The sequence below is a fragment of the Moschus berezovskii genome, chromosome 11 (assembly GCF_049115385.1).
Source record: "Moschus berezovskii isolate FMDL1 chromosome 11, NW_MosBer_1.0, whole genome shotgun sequence".
Taxonomy (NCBI): Eukaryota; Metazoa; Chordata; class Mammalia; order Artiodactyla; family Moschidae; genus Moschus; species Moschus berezovskii.
In genome coordinates this window covers 89,323,804-89,346,581 of record NC_142470.1, presented here as the reverse complement: position 1 = coordinate 89,346,581, position 22,778 = coordinate 89,323,804, and the positions used below count along the sequence as shown (strand labels likewise).

The window sequence follows — 22,778 nt, the reverse complement described above, 5'->3', positions numbered from 1 at the left end:
TAATTGTTAGTATTTAACAAACAAAAAACTCTAGAATTCAAAATAGTGCCATGGTTCTTTCAGTTCAAGATACAAAGAATTAGAGAAGGCATGATCTAGTAATACTGAATCACAAACCCAAGTTCAAGTATCCTGAGTTTCCAATAGCAGGAAGGTAATAGTAGCCAGCTCTCAGAATAATGCTATAGGAATTGTAGCTTGTTGCCCACGAAGGATAAAGCTGTTCCTGAAGTGATGCTGCCCTATGTAGGACACAGAACTAGAGGAAGAAAAAAGAAAAAAAAACTTTTGAATAGAAATGCAGTTTGTATCCATTACATAAGATGTATATATATATTTTTATACATTTATATGTATATGCATTTTATATACATTCTATATGTATATAAAAAACACCATTAAACAATGGAAACTAAACATTAATACGGATCTATAGTAGCATTTTTTTTAAAGGTATAAAAGGCTGTTCGCAACAACAAAAAGTTTTCTCAAGACACACTGATTAGAACTGTCCAGAAATGAGATGCCAAGAGGTCATGTCTCTCAGGGTAGCACTTAGAGATACAAACCTATAACAGCCTGTTGGAGGCTTGTAACACTGCAGACGGCTGGCTCACTGGTGAAGTCAAAGAAGGAAGCAAGTTTCTGCACACCACTTTCTTCCTATCTTGGATCAGCACAGTGGCAGCCAGAGCTACACTGGCCTTCGGTACAGCTGTAGAGGGCTGGGATAGAGCAGGCTGCGGTGGCGTGATTAAGCAGTGGTGAGAAAGAGAAGCTGAATAGCCCATGCAGCATCCACCCCATCTTAGCTCAAATGAGGCCACTTTTCTACCTTCTTTCACTTCCCACCTTCGCATTGAAACTCAGGCGGTATATGTAGGCAGCTGGGCTTCCCAGGTGGCTATGGGTAAAGAACCCACCTGCCAATACAGGGGACATAAGAGACATGGGTTTGATCCCAGGGTCAGGAAGATCCCCTGGAGGAGGGCATGGCAACCCACTCCAGTATTCTTGCATGGAGAATCCCCATGGACAGAGGCGCCTGGTGGGCTACAGTCCATGGGGTCGCAAAGAGTCAGACACGACCAAGCGACTAACACACACAGATACACATGCACGCACACACACACACGCAAGCCATAGTCACCAGCGTTAAAAACAAGGAGAAAGTTGCACCAAGAAAGGGGATGAAGAGTTCTCCCTTGAACAATACCCCCTTCCCAAGTACAGTGTTCTACTGATCGTCTAGGAAGAGAAATCCCTAACTGGCTGTGGATTTCCAGAATGGGTGGAAAAGAGCATTTTGAATCCCCTTCCATCCTCACCTTCCCAAGCAAGTGAACACCTCTGAGTGAGTTACTCCCCTCTTCACTTCCTTGGGCCATAGAGTCACTCCTTAGTCTGAACCCCAGCTTCTTTTCCACTCAGTCTTCACAATACAAAGCCAAGACAAGACCACAACACATAAAAAACAAGCAGCTTATCAGCGGCTGGACAGTTTACCTAGAGGTGGGCTGGCAGGTAAGGCGGGCAGCTGGTTCCCCGGGACAGGGCAGTGGGGCGGAGGGAAAGCTTGAGGCAGGGCAGGGTCACAGTTACAGTCCTGGCTTTTCAGGGAAAAAAGTAAAAATCACTTCCCACCCCCCCAAGAGCACTCTGCTCTCTGGGTCATACAATTCTCCCGTGAAGTCTGATGATAAAATAGCTAGAGACTGTGTGGGAAGCTCCGTCTATCCCTGGCTCTTACGGCGGTACCCTGGCAACCCACTCCAGCTGAAACTGAAGACATGGTCTTTATGTGCATCTCATTCCTGATTCACATCCTTAAAGAACAAACCTCAGAACAATCCAGCTTTCATACCAGTGCTAGCACAACACAAAAGCAAACAGAGATGTCAGGTTTTTGTTTTCAGAAAATTGAGACTGTAATAGGAAGGAGAAAGCCCTCCATCAGAAAACACAGCTTACTTAAAAAAAGATCATGTCAGTTTCAGTTCAGTTCAGTCGCTCAGTCGTGTCCGACTCTTTGCGACCCCATGAACCAGAGCACGCCAGGCCTCCCTGTCCATCACCAACTCCCCGAGTTCACTCAAACTCATGTCCATTGAGTCGGTGATGCCATCCAGCCATCTCATTCTCTGTCGTCCCCTTCTCCTCCCGCCCCCAATCCCTCCCAGCATCAGAGTCTTTTCCAGTGAGTCAACTCGTCGCGTGAGGTGGCCAAAGTATTGCAGTTTCAGCTTTAGCATCAGTCCTTCCAATGAACACCCAGGATTGATCTCCTTTAGAATGGACTGGTTGGATCTCCTTGCAGTCCAAGGGACTCTCAAGAGTCTTCATGTCCGTTTAGTCTTTCCTAAACCCCCGTTAACCCGTGATACGTATGTGCTATCCACTTTGTGCTAGTTCCTCCTATATCAAGCTACGATTGAGGAACAGTCCCATCTGAGTTACTGAACATCTCACAAATCCCAAACTCCTGTTCAGTTAGCAACTCCTGATGGAGAAGAGTGAGAACACAAAGAAGAAAAGTGTGACCAGAGGAGAGGACTGCTCTCCAACGTGGACCAAGCACTACAGGATGCATCCTATGAGACCTGAGAATGTTACCTGAAAAACCAGCCCTTTCAAAGAAATAATTTTATTTAAAAGTATTAGTTTTGCCTAGAATTAAGTAAGATCTTCAGTCACTCTATTATCCAAATTTTGTTTTTTCCTCAGCAAAGTAGGTGATGTCACTAAAGCCTCAAACAGCCTTCTCTGCGTCATCACTGTTCCCGCCCTGTGCGATCCTGATCCTGCTCGCAAAATCTGCGGCTCGTTCTTCACTGCCCTCAGTCTCTGTACATCCATTCTTTTTCTCTTTCCCTACTCTCCCTGTCCCTTACCCAAGCCCGTCCATAGTCGCTTTGAGATGGCTAACTGATCTGAGTGTTCCTGCTTTCTCTGTCCTCCTCCTGTTGTCCCCGAGATGGCAGAGGCCACCTTTCAAACCCTCCCAGTGTCAGCACCCAACACTCACATAATTATGGCAGTATCTCCATAATATTTCCTCTACTGCCTTCCTCGAGGTTTATAATTTAGCTGTGAAAATTATTTACAGCCCAGGACCTCAAATAAAAACTAAATTTTATATAACCATGCTTTATTATGTTGGGAGCATAAGTAAGTTACATATCTATCCTCATGCTGCAAAACACAATAAAGAAAAGTTGTACGTTTAGAAGTTACTTTTTAATCTATTAGCAATATAATACATTTATTGACTAATCAAAACTTCCCAACTACCACACATACACTATTCTAAAACTTACCTTTTTACCACAATACGAAATAAAAATTAAAAAAAAAAACAAGAAAAAAAAACCTCACCTTTCAGTATATAATCTGTTAACAAACTTGGAACTTTTTCACTATCCTCTTTCATGGCACGAAGAACTATAAAAATAAAACGAGAAAGAAAACAATGATTTCAAATTCAGACAATCTCTATCATTCTAATGATAGTCTTAATTACACGGTATAACCAATTCATGCAAATTGATTATCTTCTGGATGAAAGACTACAAGTGCAAATGGACAAGAATTTATTATAGCTGAGTAAGTCCTCATTCAGGTAAGAATATTACAGCTACCTGAGAGCTATTTCCTTGATTTAAAATTTCTAAACAGTGAGACAGGAAAGAGGAACTGGGTTTATTACACAGAGGCTCAGTTTTGTCTTCATAAATACTGGCAAGCAAGTTACCAAAACGTGCACTTCTATGAGCTCTGGGAAGGAGAACCTCAGTGCTGAGGTCTCATGAGCTGGAGAAACTCTTAGAAAAATGAAAAGTTAGTTGCACTCTCCAAGGAGCATTATCTGTCAGCCTTCTCAGAAACTTTTAAAGAAAAGAATAAAATGAAGAACAGACTTCCATAAAGCCAGCACCCTGCCAGGCTGCCTGCTCCTTAAAATGGCAGAGGGACCTGGGTGAGTCAGCCTCATTCTGAAGAGAATCCTTGACAATTTGATCTCTAAGCAAAGACATAATAGAAGACACAGATACTATTATGGTGGTTAAAAAGCATCTAAACTACCTGGGTTCAGATAAACCCACAAAGAATACTGTCCTGTCACAGTGACTGCCAACTCAAACTCTCCAGAGCATCCCCACTGTTCTCCCCCAGATGTATGACAAGACAACCCAGTGCAACTGTCAGGCCAGCCTTCCTGGGTTTAAAGCCTGGCTCGGCCACTTCCTAGCAGTGGGACTGTGAGCAAGAGACTTAACCACCCAGTTCCTCCTCTGTGAAGTGAGAATAATCATTAGACTTGTCTCCCAGGGTTATTGTGAGTATGAAGTTACCAATTTAGACGTGAAGGGCTTAAAGTAGTGTCTGGCACATAATACAAACTATGTAAGCATTACCATCATTACCATCATAACTAACAATGTTCTAATTCTTATTACAACTATTCTTGCACCTCCAACAGCTTTTATGAGGAAGGCTAGGTATCTAAACACAGACTGTCTCCACAGGGCTTCCCCTCCATTATATCTACAGGTAGGAATGGCAGAGGCTCAGATCCTCCCCAGAATTTTCAGGAGACAAACTCTTTAACCATTCATAGTAAAGGTCATCCTTCCACTTACTTTCTTGATATAATATATAGTGATATTAACGTGGATACTCATTCACACACTGTATATACACTCACTCACCCCAAATTCCAAGTTGTCAGTCTACAAAGACATCACCTAAGACTCTGTGCCTAGGGCATTTTGGTGTGGGAATTCTGAGGACTTTGGTTTGGCCAAGTATGTGCTTGTCCTTGTTCTGAGAAGCTGAGATTCCTCAGTAGTTCCTGGCTTCTGGGCAGTATTTCTGTTGCCTTCTTAGAGAAATACTTATGTTCAGTATTTCTGTTTTCAATCATATTTTAGATTTATTTTCAGTTCTACATAAAATCACACACCAAAAGCCAGCATTATTAAAAAGCACGGTGGACTGGGAATTACAAGAGGTGGCTCTAATTAGCCACTCTCCTAGTGGAAGCACAGTCTTAACCACTGGACCACCAGCGAGTCCCTGCTATGTGGCCTTGGACAGTCGTAACTTCCTCCTGAAACAGAGGACTGGCTGCCCATTTAATCTGTGAATTCTTTTAGACAGACTGGCATCACATAGGCTTGAAATGTTTTGAAGTTTTGTTCAAAGGAAAGAATATGTCAATCCTAAAATTCCAATAAAAAATTAATTCTAAAAAAAGAAAAAGCTTCCAGTTAGCAGGCAGGCTGCTTGCAAATAATACACTTCTTTCCTCAAGCTCCCTCTACCTATGCCTCCATAGCCCCAAGTTCCAAAATCCAGATCATCATTAATATCCACTCATGTGATGTTCTCTCATATGGCTCCCTCTTTACAGTCACCACAAACATTTATGATTAGAAAGAAACTTAACAGGTGAGCAAATTCAATCCTTTCAAGAAAAACAAGGCCAAGTGATTGACTTGTACCAAATTATACACAGATTAATCTATTTACTATGAGATAAATAGAGCAAATATGTTTATCCTGATTTTTCCCTGTGACCAACAGAAATGCCTGTAAATAACAGGAACAGAACCAGAATTTACGGCTCATTTATAGCTGTTATAGACACACATTATATTGAATGTCTCTTAAGTCTAAAAAATTATCTTAACATGCAAGCCCACTGAAGGTGGAGTATTTTTTGTCTGCTTTGTTCACTGAAGTATCCCAAGTGCCCAGAACAGCATGGCCTAGGGTAGGCCTTCAGTAAATGCTTGCTTAGTGAATAAGTACTTAAACTATTATTATCAATTTATTTTCTACCTGTAACTACCTACCTTCGTCTCTGCATTCCTAAGAAAGAAGTGTTTTAGGCTGCACTTCTAAGTCTTTCCTACTGAGATACTGTCAGTCATATTAATATAAGATCCATGAAGCACTTTATTTTACTGAATATTCTTAAATATACCATAGGTGATGGAAAATTAAGTTACATTTTTTTCCACAAAAAGTTCAGCTTATAAATGTTTCAAAAGTTAAGAAAAACAGGAAAAATACAAATCAGCTCTAGAGTGAGAGTTGGATTTGATGTCACAGCTATTTACATTTTCCTTCTCGAAAGAGTAAATGATGAGATTCATCATACGCTACCCTAAATTGACAAAATAAAACAACAGCAACAATTAAAATAAGTGTTCAGAATCAGCAAAAATAAATAAGGTAACAGTTTAATTTCATCTTTGCTTACTTTTTGTTAATATCTGAAGATCTTCAACAGATGGCGGTCCATTTTTTTTCTCATAAGGAATGACTGTTGTCAAGTACTGCCAAGTTAAAAAAAAAGTCACTTGAATCTGCATTCCCTTCTCTGTAAAAATGTGATACAGTTACTAGAAGGTTTGTTTTATAACATGAAACATGAGCCACTTTAACAATGAACGCAGGTATCTTACTATCTCAGCCAGAGCTCATTTTTCTTGCCCACCTCTACTTCATACAAGCCCATTGTTTACATAAATATCTACTTTTTCTCCTATCAGTTACTGAAAATTTCACAGAAGGAGGTGTGGGAGGGTGATCTGCCCAATTTGTTCATTGTTAAAGTGAAGTCTTATCTAACATTCTCCTTGCATATTTCAACACATTTTTGAAATGGTAATTTAAACGCAAATACATAACCATTCTGCATAACAAAATAGTTCCCAGCAGTTACAGGATTCTGTTTCAGACCATTTTTTCCTGTTTGAACAATATAGTCACATGGGTAGCTTGACAATTTTAAAAACACATTCCAGCTTTCTCCAAAAGCTAAAAAAGAAAAACTCAAGTAATTTTAGAGATGTATTACTGTTATTTTAAATTATTGTGTAAGTAGTTATAAATGCATGAAGGTATTAAAGGAAAGGAGAAAAGTGAAAGGAGAGATGGGCCTAATGAATAATGAAAATTCATGTCTGATATCGAGACAAACTATCTGGTTCACTAATACAAGGCTCACAAGTATCACTAATGTTCTGTAACTATGTCCCATGAAAGCATAATCTAAAAATTACTGTCCAGATTCGCTTCTGACCACTCCACCAAAAAAAATGTATAGCTCAATGTATTTTGCATGTGTTTATCTACAGATCTACTAGTTTGTTTAACTTGGAATCTCCAGGTGCACCCATTATTTAGCCCCAGTCCTGACTCTCAGCTCTATTCCTAATCATCTTTGAGCAATTTTATCCCACGCATAATCAAAAAACAAAATAGAACTGCTTAACAATAACTGCTTATAATTAATTAGTCAATATTTAATAAACTTAATTTCCACCATCTTTTTGGTGTAGGCCTCTCCATGATGCCCAGTTGTATACCCGAAAACGTTTCTTTGTAAAGGATACACAGGAAGCCAGAAACATGCCCTCCTGGGGCATCACTAATAGCATGCATGTCAGGCCACTTGAGGGAGGACCAGGAAGCCACATGTTGGCAGGCATGCTGTCTGACCACACTTTCAGTCTTCCTGCCCCACTCCCACACGCTGGGTCAGTTTGGAAGGTATATTCTGCCATTTTGTGGGTTTGAGAGAGGTGAGAGGCATGAGAATTAGAAAAAGAAAAAACCAACCATCCCTTAAGGGATCCCACTTCTGAGTTGCAAATGTCAGCGTGAGGAATTATTTAAAGTCGATTATTTCTCTTCCTGAGCAAAACAGAACTATCTGCAGTAAAAGCCTAGACTCAAATGCCTTACTCTGATAAACTGCCTACAAGTTACATATACTCTGCATACTTTCCCAATCTTCACTTAAGAAGTAGAGTTTTCTTTTTAATGTGAAGGTTTCAATTGTGAAAGGTAGTACTAAGCACACTCAATATAGATGTGTTTCCTATGCTCATGACATTCCTTAAGTCGTTATATTTTTAAAAAAAGTTAATATAACTAACACTATAAATAACATTACACATTTTACTATATATTATATCCATGTGTGATTTTATACTAATAATTTCTCATGCCTCATTCAGGGGACAATGGAGTTGACTGGCCACATGATCATCTTAAAAACACATGAATTTCATTTAAAAGTAGGTAAATTCTAAACAGTTTGACCTAGAACTATAGTCTAAATGATACCAACATCTGGCTTTCTTTCCTCCCAGATGAGATCTTGTTTCTTAAACGTTCATAGTTACAGTAGCATATTCTAGTTTAGCTATTTTCACAACTATATATTCTATGCATGCAATTCATTAAATCAACACATTCATATCTACTTGTTGAAAAGTAAGAGTGAAAAATAGAGCTCTAAAACATGTATTAAGAATGCATTTATTGTCCAATTTGAAAAATGCTTCTTCTTAAAGGGAAATACTATGCTTTATCAAGGCTGTAAATATAATGAACTTTCATTTCTCTCTTTTAAGCAATAGTCTTAGTAAATTAGTAAGACTGCCAGCTTTCAGGACCTTAACTTACACAGCGAATGAAAAAGCAGAGAATGAGGAAAATAAGGATAACTGAGCACCTGTTTCTCTCCACCTGAATTTCCAAAGGTGTGGCGGAGGCCATTCTGAATGACATTTGAGATCCCTTCCATGCTGAAGCGCTAAAGGCAGCGATAAACGGCCCGGAAGAAAAGGACAGGGAAAGAAGTTCAGAGACTATTAATTAGAATGAACCACGATGACTTATGCACCCAAGAGGCAAGCAGTTAGAAAATGCCAGCAACTCATTCAGATAAAGCAGACAAAATCATGCTGTTTTAAAATGCTTTTGCTTTCATTTCTTTGCAAGTCAAATGCAAAAGCAACTATGTTTATGCTACTATATGTGTGAAGATATGTCCTGAAGTAGCTGATCCATAAACTTGCTCCAATACAAACTCTGTAAGTTGTACAGGTATTTGTTTTATGCAAAATTTGCCACATGACTTTAAAGATACCTTTTGATATTGTTTACCTATATTTTTTCAAAAGTCTGAAAACTTAACACTAACAGTATGCATATTTTTCAGCCTAAGTTTGCATATTTCTACTGGAGGCTTGGAGAATAGTAACATAACACTTGGCAAATGGCAACACTGTTACTCAGAGCGTTGGTTATGGCTTCCCACTCACTCTCCAGGCCACCTGCCACTGCCTTGGTGCAGAAAATGCGAACTGGAGGAACGCATATGCTCTCTCTTCCTGGAGAGCAGAGTGGATCCCATGTGCCAGCACGGCCCTCTAAGATTTCCACCGACTTTTCCATTCTGTTTCTAGAAAACAATTCTCGCTTCTTTCTCCCAGAAACCTCCGAGACTTCCTAGAACTTGCTGTGCGGAAAAAGGAATATTGTTTCCCTACACTACTCATCTTGACGTGTAACCGGTCTACAAACTCATCAGACAGTGGAAAGAGTCTGGGGCACCTCTGTGGCTGCCGAGTTAAACGACGGTGATGGGTCCTCTTACAGCATGACTAATCAAAGGGAAAGGCATTCTGAAGCAGAAGCTCAGTCCTGATTCACCGGATGGTTCCTTCCCCTGGAATTTTATACCGGTGAGTTGTGTCAGTAAATACATCTGAGGTGTCAACATAAAGAATATCTTACTAGGCCCTAAAGAACAGAAAAAAAGGAAACCAAGGCAATGGTCTCTACACTCAAGAAATGCAACGTGTAGCTCAGTGATTCCTAAGTCATGGTCTAGGGCCAAACCCACCTCCATCCCAGGAAGCCTGAAACCCTTTCAGGGGTCAAAGAGCTCAAAATTATTTTCTTAGAAATACTAAGATAGAATTCTTACTCTCACTCACTCATGATTTAAAGTACAATATTTCAAATGACAGACTGGATGCAGAAGCAGATTTGAGAATCTAGCTGTCTTCGATTAAGTCAGGTATTAATGAGATTCGAGAAATTGCATAGCAATGCCATTTTTCTTAATCTTTTTACATAGTTATTTCTCATAAAAAATGAGCTATTTACATAAGCATCAATAATTTTCTTATTGATATTTTCCCCATTTTCCTATTGGTTTTTTACATGGATTTTTAAAAGTCAGCTATGTATATAGACATATCCCCTCCCTAATGGACCTCCCTCCACTCCCCAATCCCCACCCACCCCTGGAGGTCATCACAAAGCACCCAGTTGAGCTCCCCTTATTGGTATTTTTAAATGAGTTAATATGTTAAAATTTTCAGTTTTAACTTCTAATACAGTAAAAATCAATATAATCTTTATAAACAAAAGGTCTTTGGAGTCTTCAGTGAATTTTAAGAGTATAAAGAAGTCCACACAACAAAAAGCTGAGAAATACCAAAAGGTTTCATCTTTGAAGAAGCTCACTGCCTTTGTATCAATCACATACTCGATGGTGTTTCTGAAAATCCAAGTACCTCGTGTGAGTTCATCCAACTACACCTCTCCTTCTGAAGCATCCTTCCCCACCCTGTCCTTCCAGGATCTACATTTCACTTTGTCTCAGTAAGAATCAAATGTCTGGTTAAGACATCTCCACTAAACATGCTCTTAACTTTGCTGGCAGCATTAACTCTTCCTTTTGATGAATTAGGTTAGTGTTAAAGTGAAAGTCGCTCAGTTGTGTCTGACTCTTTGCAACCCCATGGATTATACAGTCCATGGAATTCTCCAGGCCAGAATACTGGAGTCGGTAGCCGTTCCCTTCTCCAGGGAATCTTCCCAACCCAGGAATCAAACCCAGGTCTCCCCCATTGCAGGCAGATTCTTTACCAGCTGTGCCACAAAGGAAGCCCAAGAATACTGGAGTGGGTAGCCTATCCCTTATCCAGCGGATCTTCCTGACCCAGGAATTGAACAGGGGTCTCCCTCATTGCAGGCAGATTCTTTACGAACTCAGGAAGGTTAGTACTAACACCTCCAGATAACCATGCCTGTAGATTTCTCATACTATCATATAATTTGTTCACACTTTTTTAAACAGATTATCAAAAGAAAGGACTTCTTAGGCTCCAACATCTATGATAAAACTCTTTTCAAATAAATTATATCTATCAAATGTAGACATATGGTCAAATGTTCCTTTCAAAAGCAACAAAGAGAAAAAAATACTTAATTTTCTATATTAGTTCACTCTACTACCTATAGGCATGTTAAAGTCAGATGGAAATTCAGAAAACCTCAAGCAAGATAAAACATTTTAGAATCACTGTATCAGAAAACTAAGGTATACTTCACATTTGAACAGAGCATTCTAAAAACACTATCTTGGGACTTCCCTGGTGGTCCAGTGGTTAAGAATATGCCTGCCAAGGCAGGCAACATGAATTCGATCTCTGGCCCTGGAACTAAGATTTCACATACCACAGGACAACTAAACCTACAGGCCCCAGAGCCCATGCTCCGCAACAAGAGAAGCCACCAGAATGAGAAGACTGCTCTTCACAACTAGAGAAAGCCTGTGTGCAGCAACAAAGACCCAACACAGCCCAAAATAAATAAATAAATGAAATTAAAAAATAAAAACACAGTCTTTACTTTTCCAATTGGAAACCTAATTTCCATCCCTTGGTAGGAGGTGGAAGGGGGGAGTTAGTTTATGCAAATTTTTAAATTCTTAAACAAAGTTAAATCTATTAAATGTCCAGTTTTGGATATTACTGAGCTATTTCAACTGCCAACAGCCTGCGTTATCTATGAAAGATGGCTTTCCTGCAACCAGGTTGAGTAAGAGTGAATCAAAGTGCAACCACGTGAAGTCACAGTAACTTAAAAAATAACAAAAATGACAGCTGATCCTGGCCAAAGAAGTTTATAGTAAAGGAACTCCCTGGAGAACCTTTGCCCTCGTGGCTGATGGCAGTTGAGTCAGTAACTGTGGGCAGTAGGCCCCAGCAGATCCTGACCAAGCAGGCAACATTGCATCCAGTAAGGTTCTACTGGGAAAATGACAGAACAAGAAAAACCAGAACATTTGGGGGAAGTACAAAGAAACCGTCTAAAAGATATGCCTCCCCAACTCCAGCTGCCATCAACCCTCACCTCCCCAGGAACCATGAGTAACAATCTCTCCCTTGACTGCATGTTCAAATTCCACCTCTCTGCGAGCCCTTTCCCACTGCTGTGCATGCCTGCTCAGTTGTGTCGGCCCCTTTGCGACCCCGTGGACTGCAGCCCACCAGGCTCCTCTGCCCATGGGATTCTCCAGGCAAGAATACTGGAGTGGGCTGCCATTCCCTACTTCAGGGGATCTTCCTGACCCAGGGATTGAACTGGAGTTTCCAGTGTCTCCTCCACTAGTAGGTGGATTCCCACCATTCAGTTCAGTTCAGTCGCTCAGTCGTGTCCGACTCTTTGAGACCCCATGAATCACAGCACACCAGGCCTCCCTGTCCATCACCAACTCCCGGAGTCCACTCAAACTCATGTCCATCGAGTCGGTGATGCCATCCAGCCATCTCATTCTCTGTCGTCCCCTTCTCCTCCTGCCCCCAATCCCTCCCAGAATCAGTCTTTTCCAGTGAGTCAACTCGTTGCATGAGGTGGCCAAAGTATTGGAGTTTCAGCTTTAGCATCAGTCCTTCCAATGAACACCCAGGACTGGTCTCCTTTAGAATGGACTGGTTAGATCTCCTTGCAGTCCAAGGGACTCTCAAGAGTCTTTTCCAACACCACAGTTCAAAAGCATCAATTCTTCGGCGATCAGCTTTCTTCACAGTCCAACTCTCACATCCATACATGACCACGGGAAAAACCATAGCCTTGACTAGACGGACCTTGGTTGGCAAAGTAATGTCTCTGCTTTTTAATATGCTCTCTAGGTTGGTCATAACTTTCCTTCCAAGGAGTAAGCATCTTTTATTTTCATGGCTGCAATCAGCATCTGCAGTGATTTTACCCTCAACCTCTCTTTCCCTGGGGTTTCCAGAAACAACTCTTCCCAGCATCATTTCTTTGATGCCGAAGGCTGTGGACACGCTTCAGATCCCTCAGAGACATTCAGTAATTTCTCCTCCTTCTTCCCTGGGTTTCTAGATACCACAGTCTCCCAGGGTCCCCCTGCCTCTGGGTTGCTTCCTCTGAGAGAAGCCTCTTTCTCTGCTCACCTCTTATACACTGGTGTCTCCCCAGAACCGTGTCCCTGTCTTTCTCCTCATGCACGCTCTGCTTTTCCCACTTCAACTTCTGCCTCTGTAGATCCACTGCTCCACTATACCAAGTGCTTAAAACACAGTCTGGCACAAAGGAAGGGCTCGAGAAACACTAGCTGCCTTCACTATAATCTCCTTCCTGGGTTTATGTTTAGTGGCCTATTGGACATCTGTACTTAAACATTCCAAAAAACGCATCATACCCAAGACCAAATTCATCTTCCTCTCCCCCACCAAAAAATGTTTTTACTAAAAGCCTATTTCTCCCTCAGCATTCTATACCTCTCTCCTTCATTTATTCATTATTTCAAAAAATATATGGAGCCACATATTATTCCACGTATTAAGGATCCAAAGTGAACACATCAGACAAGGTCCCTCGCACCCTTGTACCTGACATTTCAGGCTAAGAGGAGCAGGAAAAGTTAACACAAGTAAAGGAACCAGATGATGGCAGATAATGCACACCCTGCCAACAGCTACAACAATTAAAACCTGGATGCCTACTTTATACTGAGAGCTCAGAGAAAAGTTCTCCCAGGAGGTGACATGTGAGCTGAGACATGAATTATATACCTACCCAGATGAGCTACAAAGGACAATGGACAGGAGAGTCTCTCAAAGCAAAACCAAAAGGGGTCCTGTTATCCACTCCAGCAGGATGTGAAACCGTGGCTACTGAGTGTCTCCATTCTCCCTTCCTTCCATAAGAAGGTGTTACTGCACTGGCCCTCTCCTCTCTCCAACCATGTGGGTTGGAGGTGCTGGAATGGGAGGCTCACTCTTTGTACCCCAAGCGGCTGCACCATCCAGAGCCAACGGGAAGGACAGACATTCCCCAAGGGCTCTGCCTGTTGCAGTTACTGTTGAAGAGACCTGCATGTCTCCCTTCAGGGAAGATAAAACACCTGTTGTGTCTATGCCACCACAAGGCAGAAATCAACGACCTGACTCTGGTTCCTCCCTTCCCCAGCGTCCCGATAGATCCGAGCCCCTTCAGATCTGTGAAATTCAGCTATTCTCCCATCGCTGTCACTTCCGTGACTCATTTCTTACTCGATGACAGCAACAGCCCCCAAATCAACTCCGTAGCTCTAGCTGTCTCCTTCCAATCAATGCTCCTTGAAACACTGAAGTTCCCCTTCCAAGAGACAAATCTGAACATGTAACCAGCAACTTAAAACCTCTCCTGGGTTTCCTACAGCCTTTAAATAAGGACCAAATGCTGTAGTGCAGCATTCAAAGCCCTCATTCTCTGGCTTCCACTCTGCTCTTCCACACCCTCTTTTTCTTGATTTACCTCTCCCTCAACTTCTAGCCATAATGAACAACAACCTTCAGTTCCCTAGGGGCTCCTGTCACCTCCTCCAGGAGGTTGTCCACACCAACCCGTCTGCTCAGTGTGCCTGTCCCTTCCTTCCCTTACCTGTCCTCAGGACTCAATTCAGACCTCTAAACCAAAGTACCAGTGATAACTCCTCTACCACAGGGCAGTACGAGGCACAGAAGACACTAAAAACATGGAAGCTCTTTTGAATATAGCAATTAGCACCCTATCCCTGGGTTTCTCAACCTTGACGCTGCCAACACTAGGGTCAGACATGTGGTTCTCTGCTATGAGAGCAGTCCTGTGGACTGGAGGATGTTGAGTGGCATCTCTGGCCTCTACTCAGCAGGATGCCCAGTACACCACCACCACCCCCACCACCCCGATCCCTCCAAGCTGTGACAGTGACAAACGTTTTCAGACTTGCCTGATGTCTCCTGGCTTGCGGGGAGGCAGGGGTGGCACCCGAACTGGCCTGGTTGAGAATCACTGCATGTGCACTGGATGGCTTGTCATCAGATCCCCAGCCCACAGGCAGCATGCCCCTAGAGGCCAGGGTTTACTCTGCATCCTTAATACCCATGCCCGGCACATAATTAGAGATCAATATATGTTTGTCTAATAGCCCTAAATGAAAAGATAAAAGTTTTATTTGCCACTCAGGTGAACCTTGAAGGAATTATGCTAAGTGAAGTCAGTCTCTCTCTAAGGCAAATACTATATGATCTCACCTATATAGGAATCTTAAAAAAAAAATAAAAACCTGAACTCACAGAAAAAGAGATCAGACCTGTGATTACCAGAGATGGAGGGTGAGGGGAGAGGGGACTGGAGGAAAGTGGTCAATAGGTACAAACTTCCAGCTGTGAGATAACAAAAGCACTAGTGCTGTAATGCACAACATGGTGATGTCACTGAACACCGTCACAGGATATATGAGAGCAAATCCTAGCAAACATGAAAAGCTTTCTTCTCTTTTCTTTCCTTTTACTGTGCCTATATGAGACGACAGATGCTAGCTAATCTTACTATGGTAATCAGTTCACCACATATGTAAATCAAACCTTCATGCTGTATACCTTAGCAATGTATACACAGCAATGGATGGCATCTATTTCTCAATAAAAGAAAAAAAATGATTTTTTTTAAAAAGTGGGGATGAGGCACAAGATCTAAAGAAAAAAGAGTGCAGAAAGAAAAAAGAAAGTTTGGGTCAGGTTAAGTTTTCATAAATCACTCCATCTCACAGTCTTTAAGGAGAGAAACAATATCAGAGACACCTTCATGCCCACAAAGCACAAGGCCATCCTCAGCACGCAGGGGGCACCTGATGGACTGTCACTGGCTTCAACTGTAAAATTTTCAGCGATTACCAGTGAAATACTTCCAGATTTCATTTTTTTATGAAACCAGGAGTCACACCTTAGTCAAAAGTATCTGGAATCAGAAAATTTTTCAACAGTCTTCTTGGATAGAAAATGTTGGACTAGAAATCAGAGATCGGGCTCTTGCCCAGCTTTGCCACTAATCGTCTGACATGACAACAGTCCCTGAACCTACAAAGGCACATCTCCTCATCTGTGAAATGGAGGATTAAAGATGTCATTTTTAAAGGTCTTATTTGTAACTTCCAAGAACATACATGATTTTTTAAGAAGGCAAGTCAAAGCCATGCATACGCACATACGCATGGACACCAAGCAGCACAAGACTAAAAGGCCACACAAGGCTATGATGAAAGCACTCCGGAATGACAGAACTGCCCAGCCAGATGACACATTCAGAGCCATCAACTCCAATGGCTTCCTTATTCTTCTGCAGACACGAGTACATTTTGGAGGTAAAGACTAGGTCTTTAGGTTCTCTATTCCCATGATATGTCCCGCGCCTGTGTCATGGCAAGCATTTATAAACGTCTGCTAAGCTGAAGATGTAACACCTAAGACCAGTCTGAGAGCCTTGGATAACCATAGCAGGAGGCCTCTTGATTTCTAGCAGGAGAGAAACTTTTTTTTAAACAAGTTAAAAGGCAAAAGGGTGAATAGAAGAAACAAGACATGACAAGATATAAAGTTATTTGTCAAAGGAGTGAATGGTGGGTGGAGTTCTGGCAAAGTCCACTGAAGAGCCTGAGAGGTCAACGTGAGATCGATGAAGTAGGATAAAATCATCCTGTTGACATGGTTTGTAAAACAGTAGAGTGACTAAGAAATCAGAAACCCCTAGGATAATGAAAGAGTAGCAAGTAGAAGATTAATGAACTAGAATGCAGAGATTACCGGCAAGACAAGAAGGAACAGGAAAAGAGCCCCCGCATTGCACACGATAGATTCTGCTTTACGGCTGCCCAAAAAATTCCAAAAACAATACACCCTCTTGGAAGGCAAAATGAATTTTGAAGAAGATAAAACCTCAGAGGCAGACTAAATTTACTTTTGAGTAAAACATCACCTCGTTTAGGAACACTGCATTTATATGCTTAAGAGCAGATGGGGTGTTGTTATTAGGTACTTATGGTACTTAACTGGGCCAGTGAGAAGACTTCCTCTATGCTTAAATTTTATAAGTAGGAAGAGGGAGGAGGAGAGAGACGGAAGGAAGGAGGAAGAGAGATGAAAAGAGGGAAGAGAGGCATTTCTCTGTTGGAACATTTCTCAGATGAAAGTGTAAGAGCTATATCAAAGTATGACAAAAGTAAGTCTCATGGTTACAGATGTTTGGTGAATCAAAGGACATTCGATAAAGGGCTGTTACAATTTAATTAAAATAAACAACAGCAGTGTTAAGTATGTCAAAAATGCCTCCATGTAATCCACCATTTCTAGATTGGATGGACCCAAACTTTCAACTTCAAAGTGAAGAGCTGGTGAAGGTTCTGTGAGTCTAAAATTATTTTGTAATCGATCCACCACATCTTAATGAAGGTGTTAATAGCTCTGTAAAATGCCCTTCTCGGAATGGAAATTTTGATGGGAGCCCATTTATAAGCAGGAAAATGATTAAGCATTACAGTATTCACTTTATTGTTCCCCTCACTGCTGACAAAGTGCCAAAGTAACAAGGCAAGGACAGGAGAAGGGGTTTACCGAGTTCAGGGCCTTGGTCACATGGTTTATACTGAGAATACTCACGAATGCCTCGTGACTGTTTCCTTCCTTGGCATGCATATGTACTAATGTTTCAAAGTCAGTCATTCTCTGGAAATTTTTCTCAGATGAAAAATTCTCAGGAGCAACAAAGTGTAAACATGATATAGAAGATTTAAAAAAAAAATCTGTAAAAATCTAAAAGACTAAAGAAATGAGCCAAGCCCTCCAGGCCCATCCCTATCACCTGGCACAGCTCAGAACTGGAGAACCCAGAGCCACAGGTCCCCCACCTCTGTACAATCTGTACATCTGCACTCCAATGCACACTGGTTCTGTGAGCCAAGTCCTCTGTTGAGCTTTCGTTTATCCATTGAAGAAATGGCAACAATATGTCTCAAGTGGTAAAGAATCCGTCTGCAATGCTAGAGACGTGGGTTTGATCCCTGGGTCTGGGAAGATCCCCTGAAAAAGGAAACAGTAATGCTCTCCAGTATTCTTGCCTGAGAATCCCAGGGACAGAGGAGCCTAGCGGGCTACAGTCCATGGAGTCACAAAAGTGTCCGACATGACTAAGCACAACACAGCACGGCAATAATATCTGCTTTATAGGGTTGTTGTGAGGATTAAATAAAATAGTTCATGGGAAACACTTAGCGTGTTCAGCAAATATAAATGTTCAAACAATGTTTGGGCTGTATTCCCCTTTAAAGGCTAGAACAATTTAGAAAAAAAAAAAAAAAGGCTAGAACAACATATGGGAAATAACTCCCAAAGAGAAATAACCATACATTTCTACTTTCTTTCTACTTTGCTTCCAAACAGTAAACAAGAGTATTTCAAGTTCTCCTCATATAAATAAAATGGCAACAGAAATAACCACCCTGATTATAGTCTCCAGCTTAAAAAGGACTGAAGATAACACAAAGAAAAGATACTACTGTCTGAGACTGAATCAGCCAGAAAACTTGAACAGAAAACAAGTAACACTTTTAGGTAACTCAAGGTCTTTCTGAACAATAAAAACAGCTAGACAACACCACATAAACTGAAAAGCAACAGGGAATCAGATACAGCATTGTGGTCTGTTAATTCTTTTCCAGTCTTAAACCAGCTCATTCTCTGCACAGTATATCACCAGCTTAACTCATTTCAAAAAAGCAGGATCCAAGACAGAGAAAAACCAAACTAACCCAGAGGTCAGGAAATTCAGACTATTCCTGCTACCAAATTTTCTTAGCTTTTCTCTTAAGCTGACACCTCACCTGGTACCCAGTGGCACAGACCTCTATCAGGAAAGCCTTAAAAATCTAAATACCAAAGCTCAATAACAGGAAAAAAGTTTGGGAGAAGCATTAGGAAATGCTTTTCACCTATTTCTGACTCTTATTCTAATCCATGCTCTAACTCCATTAATATTCTTTATACTCAAAGTTCAGAAGTGAAATTCAAACATAATTACTGTTCTTTATAAATCACATCAGTTGTAATAGTTTAAGTGACATGATTTTCAAATATTAATTTACAGAACAGTGGTTAATTTTTTAGTTTGAATTCTCAAAATAATCAAAATATAAAACATGAGAAAAGCATAGAATTGAAAGCAACAGTTAAATGTTAAAAAAAATAAAAATATTCAAATGATTAGTAAACTATTACCTAAGTTATAAAAATTGATCTTGCTTGTTTTGATACTTCCTTAAATCAAATAATTTTAATGTGATTATAAATCAGTTTGTAAATGCAAACTCTACCCAAAACTAATTTTTTAAAGATCCAAGTTAGAAAATGAGTTACACCAAAGCAGATAAATATTTAAATGTCTTAAATATTGAACTACTATTTTATAAATTCACTCTCAAAGCAGAAAGATGGGATATGAATAGGAGTAAATGGACTAGCGTCAATTTAATTGGTTGTATTTGAAGATCTTTTAAAATTTTTATTTAATCTTAATATGGTAATTAAATACTGGCAAGCATTTTCAAAGCTACAAAGCTAGAGTGAAATAATTAACCCTGGCAGACTTATGAACTCTTTTCTGATACTTCTGGATATTCTAAATATATAGTAAGTTCACAGTATCCTGGCATACTATGGCTTTTACTCGAACTTGAATTATGTTAACAATTATAAACCTCTCCAAGACATAAAGGGGTCAAGAACAGAATCCTGAGAAAAGCATGATCCAAAAGGATATATGCACCTCAGTGTTCATTGCAGCACTGTTTACAATAGCCAGGGCACGTAAGCAATGTAAGTGTCCATCGACAGAGGAATGGACAAAGAAGAGGTAGTATAGTGGAATATTACTGAGCCATTAAAAAGAATGAAATAATGTCATTCGCAGCAACATGGATGGACCAAGAGTGTGATACTGACATTTGGAAATGACTTCATTCACATGCATTGGGGTGCATATATCCTTTTGGATCACATTTATATAAATGAACTTGTTACAAAACAAAAATCAGACTCATGGAACAAGTTTATGGTTGCCAGGGCAAAGGATGCGGGGATGGACATGTACACACTGCTATGTTTTAAAAATGGATAACCAACAAAAACCTATTGTATAGCTCAAGGAACTCTGCTCAATTTCACACGCCAGCCTGGATAAGAGGGGAATATGGGGGAGAATGGAAACATCTATATGTATGACTGAATCCCTTCACAGTTCACCTGAAACTATCACAACATTGTTTATTAATCAGCTATACTCCAATACAAAATAAAAAGTTCAAAGTAAATAAAAACAAATAGACTCCTGATTTTTACTACAGTAACTGCTAAATCATGAAAGTTCACTATGACAGTCAGACACCAAAAAACCACCGCAGAAAACAAACAGTACATAATAGTAAGATACCAAAAACTAACTCTAGATAACATTTCTCTAGGCAATAAATGTGAAAGTGAAAGTCGCTTAGTTGTGTCCGACTCTTTGTGACCCCCTTAGGCTATACAGTCTATGGAATTCTCCAGGCCAGAATACTGGAATGGGTAACAGTTCCCTTCTCCAGGGGATCTTCCCAACCCAGGGTTAGAACCCAGGCCTCCCACATTGTAGGCGGATTCTTTACCAGCTAAGACACCAGGTACCACCAAAATACAAATTTGTTCCATATCTAAAGTAATTTTTAATTCATAGGTGTGAATTATTAAAATAATACACATCCATGACTAAGTTTCTCTCCACCCTATAATGACTTTCCATTTTATGCCTAATGCTAATTTTTAGGAATATTCTTTGCACTATATAAATGCAGAGAAGTACTATAAAATATCACCAACAAATTATTGTTGAAAATGTGTTAATATTTAGATTCAAGTTGGAAGGACTGATGCTAAAGCTGAAACTGCAATACTTTGGCCACCTCATGCGACGAGTTGACTCACTGGAAAAGACGCTGATGCTGGGAAAGGTTGGGGGCGGGAGGAAAAGGGGACGACAGAGAATGAGATGGCTGGATGGCATCACCGACTCTGTGGACATGAGTTTGAGTGAACTCCGGGAGTTGGTGATGGACAGGGAGGCCTGGCGTGCTGTGCTTCATGGGGTTGCAAAGAGTCGGACACAACTGAGCGACTGAACTGAACTGAACTGATGTGTACAGAGCTGACTTTATCCTCTCAACTACCACTACTTACAAAAGGAGAAGAAGCAGCCCTTTCCCACCTTCTCTACTACTCTCTTTAAACTACCTTTTATCACTGTGTATAAATACAGTGTGCTCAACGAACTGGTAGTTCGTTGTTGTTGTTTTTTTTCATTTGTCCCCCAGTCTGGAGACAACTGGTTTACCTGCTGGTTCTCTTCATTTAGTTAATGGGAAACTGAGATCAACCCAGTCAATCTTAAAGGAAAATCAACCCTGAATATTCATTGGAAGGACTGATACTGAAGCTCCAAAATTTTGGCCACCTGATGTGAAAAGTCAACTCACTGGAAAAGACCCTGATGCTGGGAAAGATTGAGGGCAGGAGGAGAAGGGGACTGTCGACAGAGGATGAGATCGTTGGATGGCATCAGCGACTCAAGAGACATGAGTTTGAACAAACTCTGAGAAACGGTGAAGGACAGGGAAGCCTGGAATGCTGCAGTCCCTGGGGTCACAGAGTCGGACACAGCTGAGCAACTGAACAGCAACTGGGAATCGGACACACACAGCACAAGGCCTGTTATCAGGCGGGGACCCCTGGTGAGTGACTTGGAGATAGATGGTTTCACCATCTGTAGGCCTAACTCGGGCTGCTGGAGGGGCCCTGAGAAAAGGAATAACTCAACACACTCTGAGAATAAAATAGGGCTATGTTTTACAGTAAATTTTAGTCACAATACAGTGATCTTTTATCTACACAAACTCACTTAAAAGGAGCTTACTTTTTTTTCTTCTAATTTTTATCAAATTTTAGTCTAAATCAGGGGTTGGCAAACTTCCATAAAGGGCTAGATAGTAGATATTTTGGATTTGCAGCCCACACAGTCTCTGTCACAACTATTCAACTCTCTACTTATAACACCAAAGAAGTCATAGACAACGTGTAAATCAAAGAACATAGATGTGTTCCAATAAAACTTTATTTATAAAATCGGCAGAGGGTTGATTTGGCCCTCAGCCAATAGTTTGCTTTGCCAATCCCTGGGCTAAATTATCTCAGCAAATGTAAAATTTTTAAATATCAAATTAAAAAGGAATAACAACAGAAACACAGGTCCTTGTTATTTAAAGAGCACCAAATTCAAGTAGTTATGCCAGAACAATTCCTTCTAGGCTTTATTGCCTGTATAAACTAGAAAAACTTTAGAATAATATAATAGTAGCTGTCTAAATAAAAATAAATTTCTCTTAAAGTCAGTTTTGGTCAAGATTAAATGAAAAACTAATACTGGGGCATTTTTGCATGTAAAAGAGAACTAGAATAGATTGACTGTTAGTCATAATACGAGCTAAGTGAGTCATACAGACAGATGGAGCAATGCATCTGTGCAAGAAAAATATAAACAAAAAAGAGTATCTATCATCCAAGCCCTAGCTCCTCCTCATCCTTAAGCTGTTATCTCTCCAACACCAAAAGCAATAAATTAGGGTAATATGATTCTTTTTACAATGGAGTCACTGATTACTAATATCTCAGAAGCTTTCGGAATAAACTTCTTTGGGATAGACTGAAGCAATTATATTGGGTTGATCAAAGAGTTTGTCTTACAGAAAACCCTGAATGAACTCTTTGGACAACCCA

The 22,778-nt window shown here is 40.5% G+C and overlaps 1 protein-coding gene across 2 annotated transcripts in view; it reads right to left on the bottom strand.

Moving 5' to 3' along the window:
* FEZ2 (fasciculation and elongation protein zeta 2) overlaps positions 1 to 22,778 on the bottom strand; it is a 43,949-nt gene continuing 21,171 nt past the window's right edge. Inside the window, exons 6-9 of one of the 2 annotated variants that reach the window (XM_055399526.2) lie at positions 8,534 to 8,614; positions 6,269 to 6,344; positions 3,376 to 3,441; positions 1 to 259 (exon numbers count right to left, since the gene is read on the bottom strand). In XM_055399526.2, the coding sequence (XP_055255501.1) occupies positions 243 to 259; positions 3,376 to 3,441; positions 6,269 to 6,344; positions 8,534 to 8,614 (240 nt within the window). In that variant the 3' untranslated portion in view covers positions 1 to 242. The remainder of the gene's footprint in view (positions 260 to 3,375; positions 3,442 to 6,268; positions 6,345 to 8,533; positions 8,615 to 22,778) is intronic. The other variant, XM_055399528.2, reaches the window with a different exon arrangement.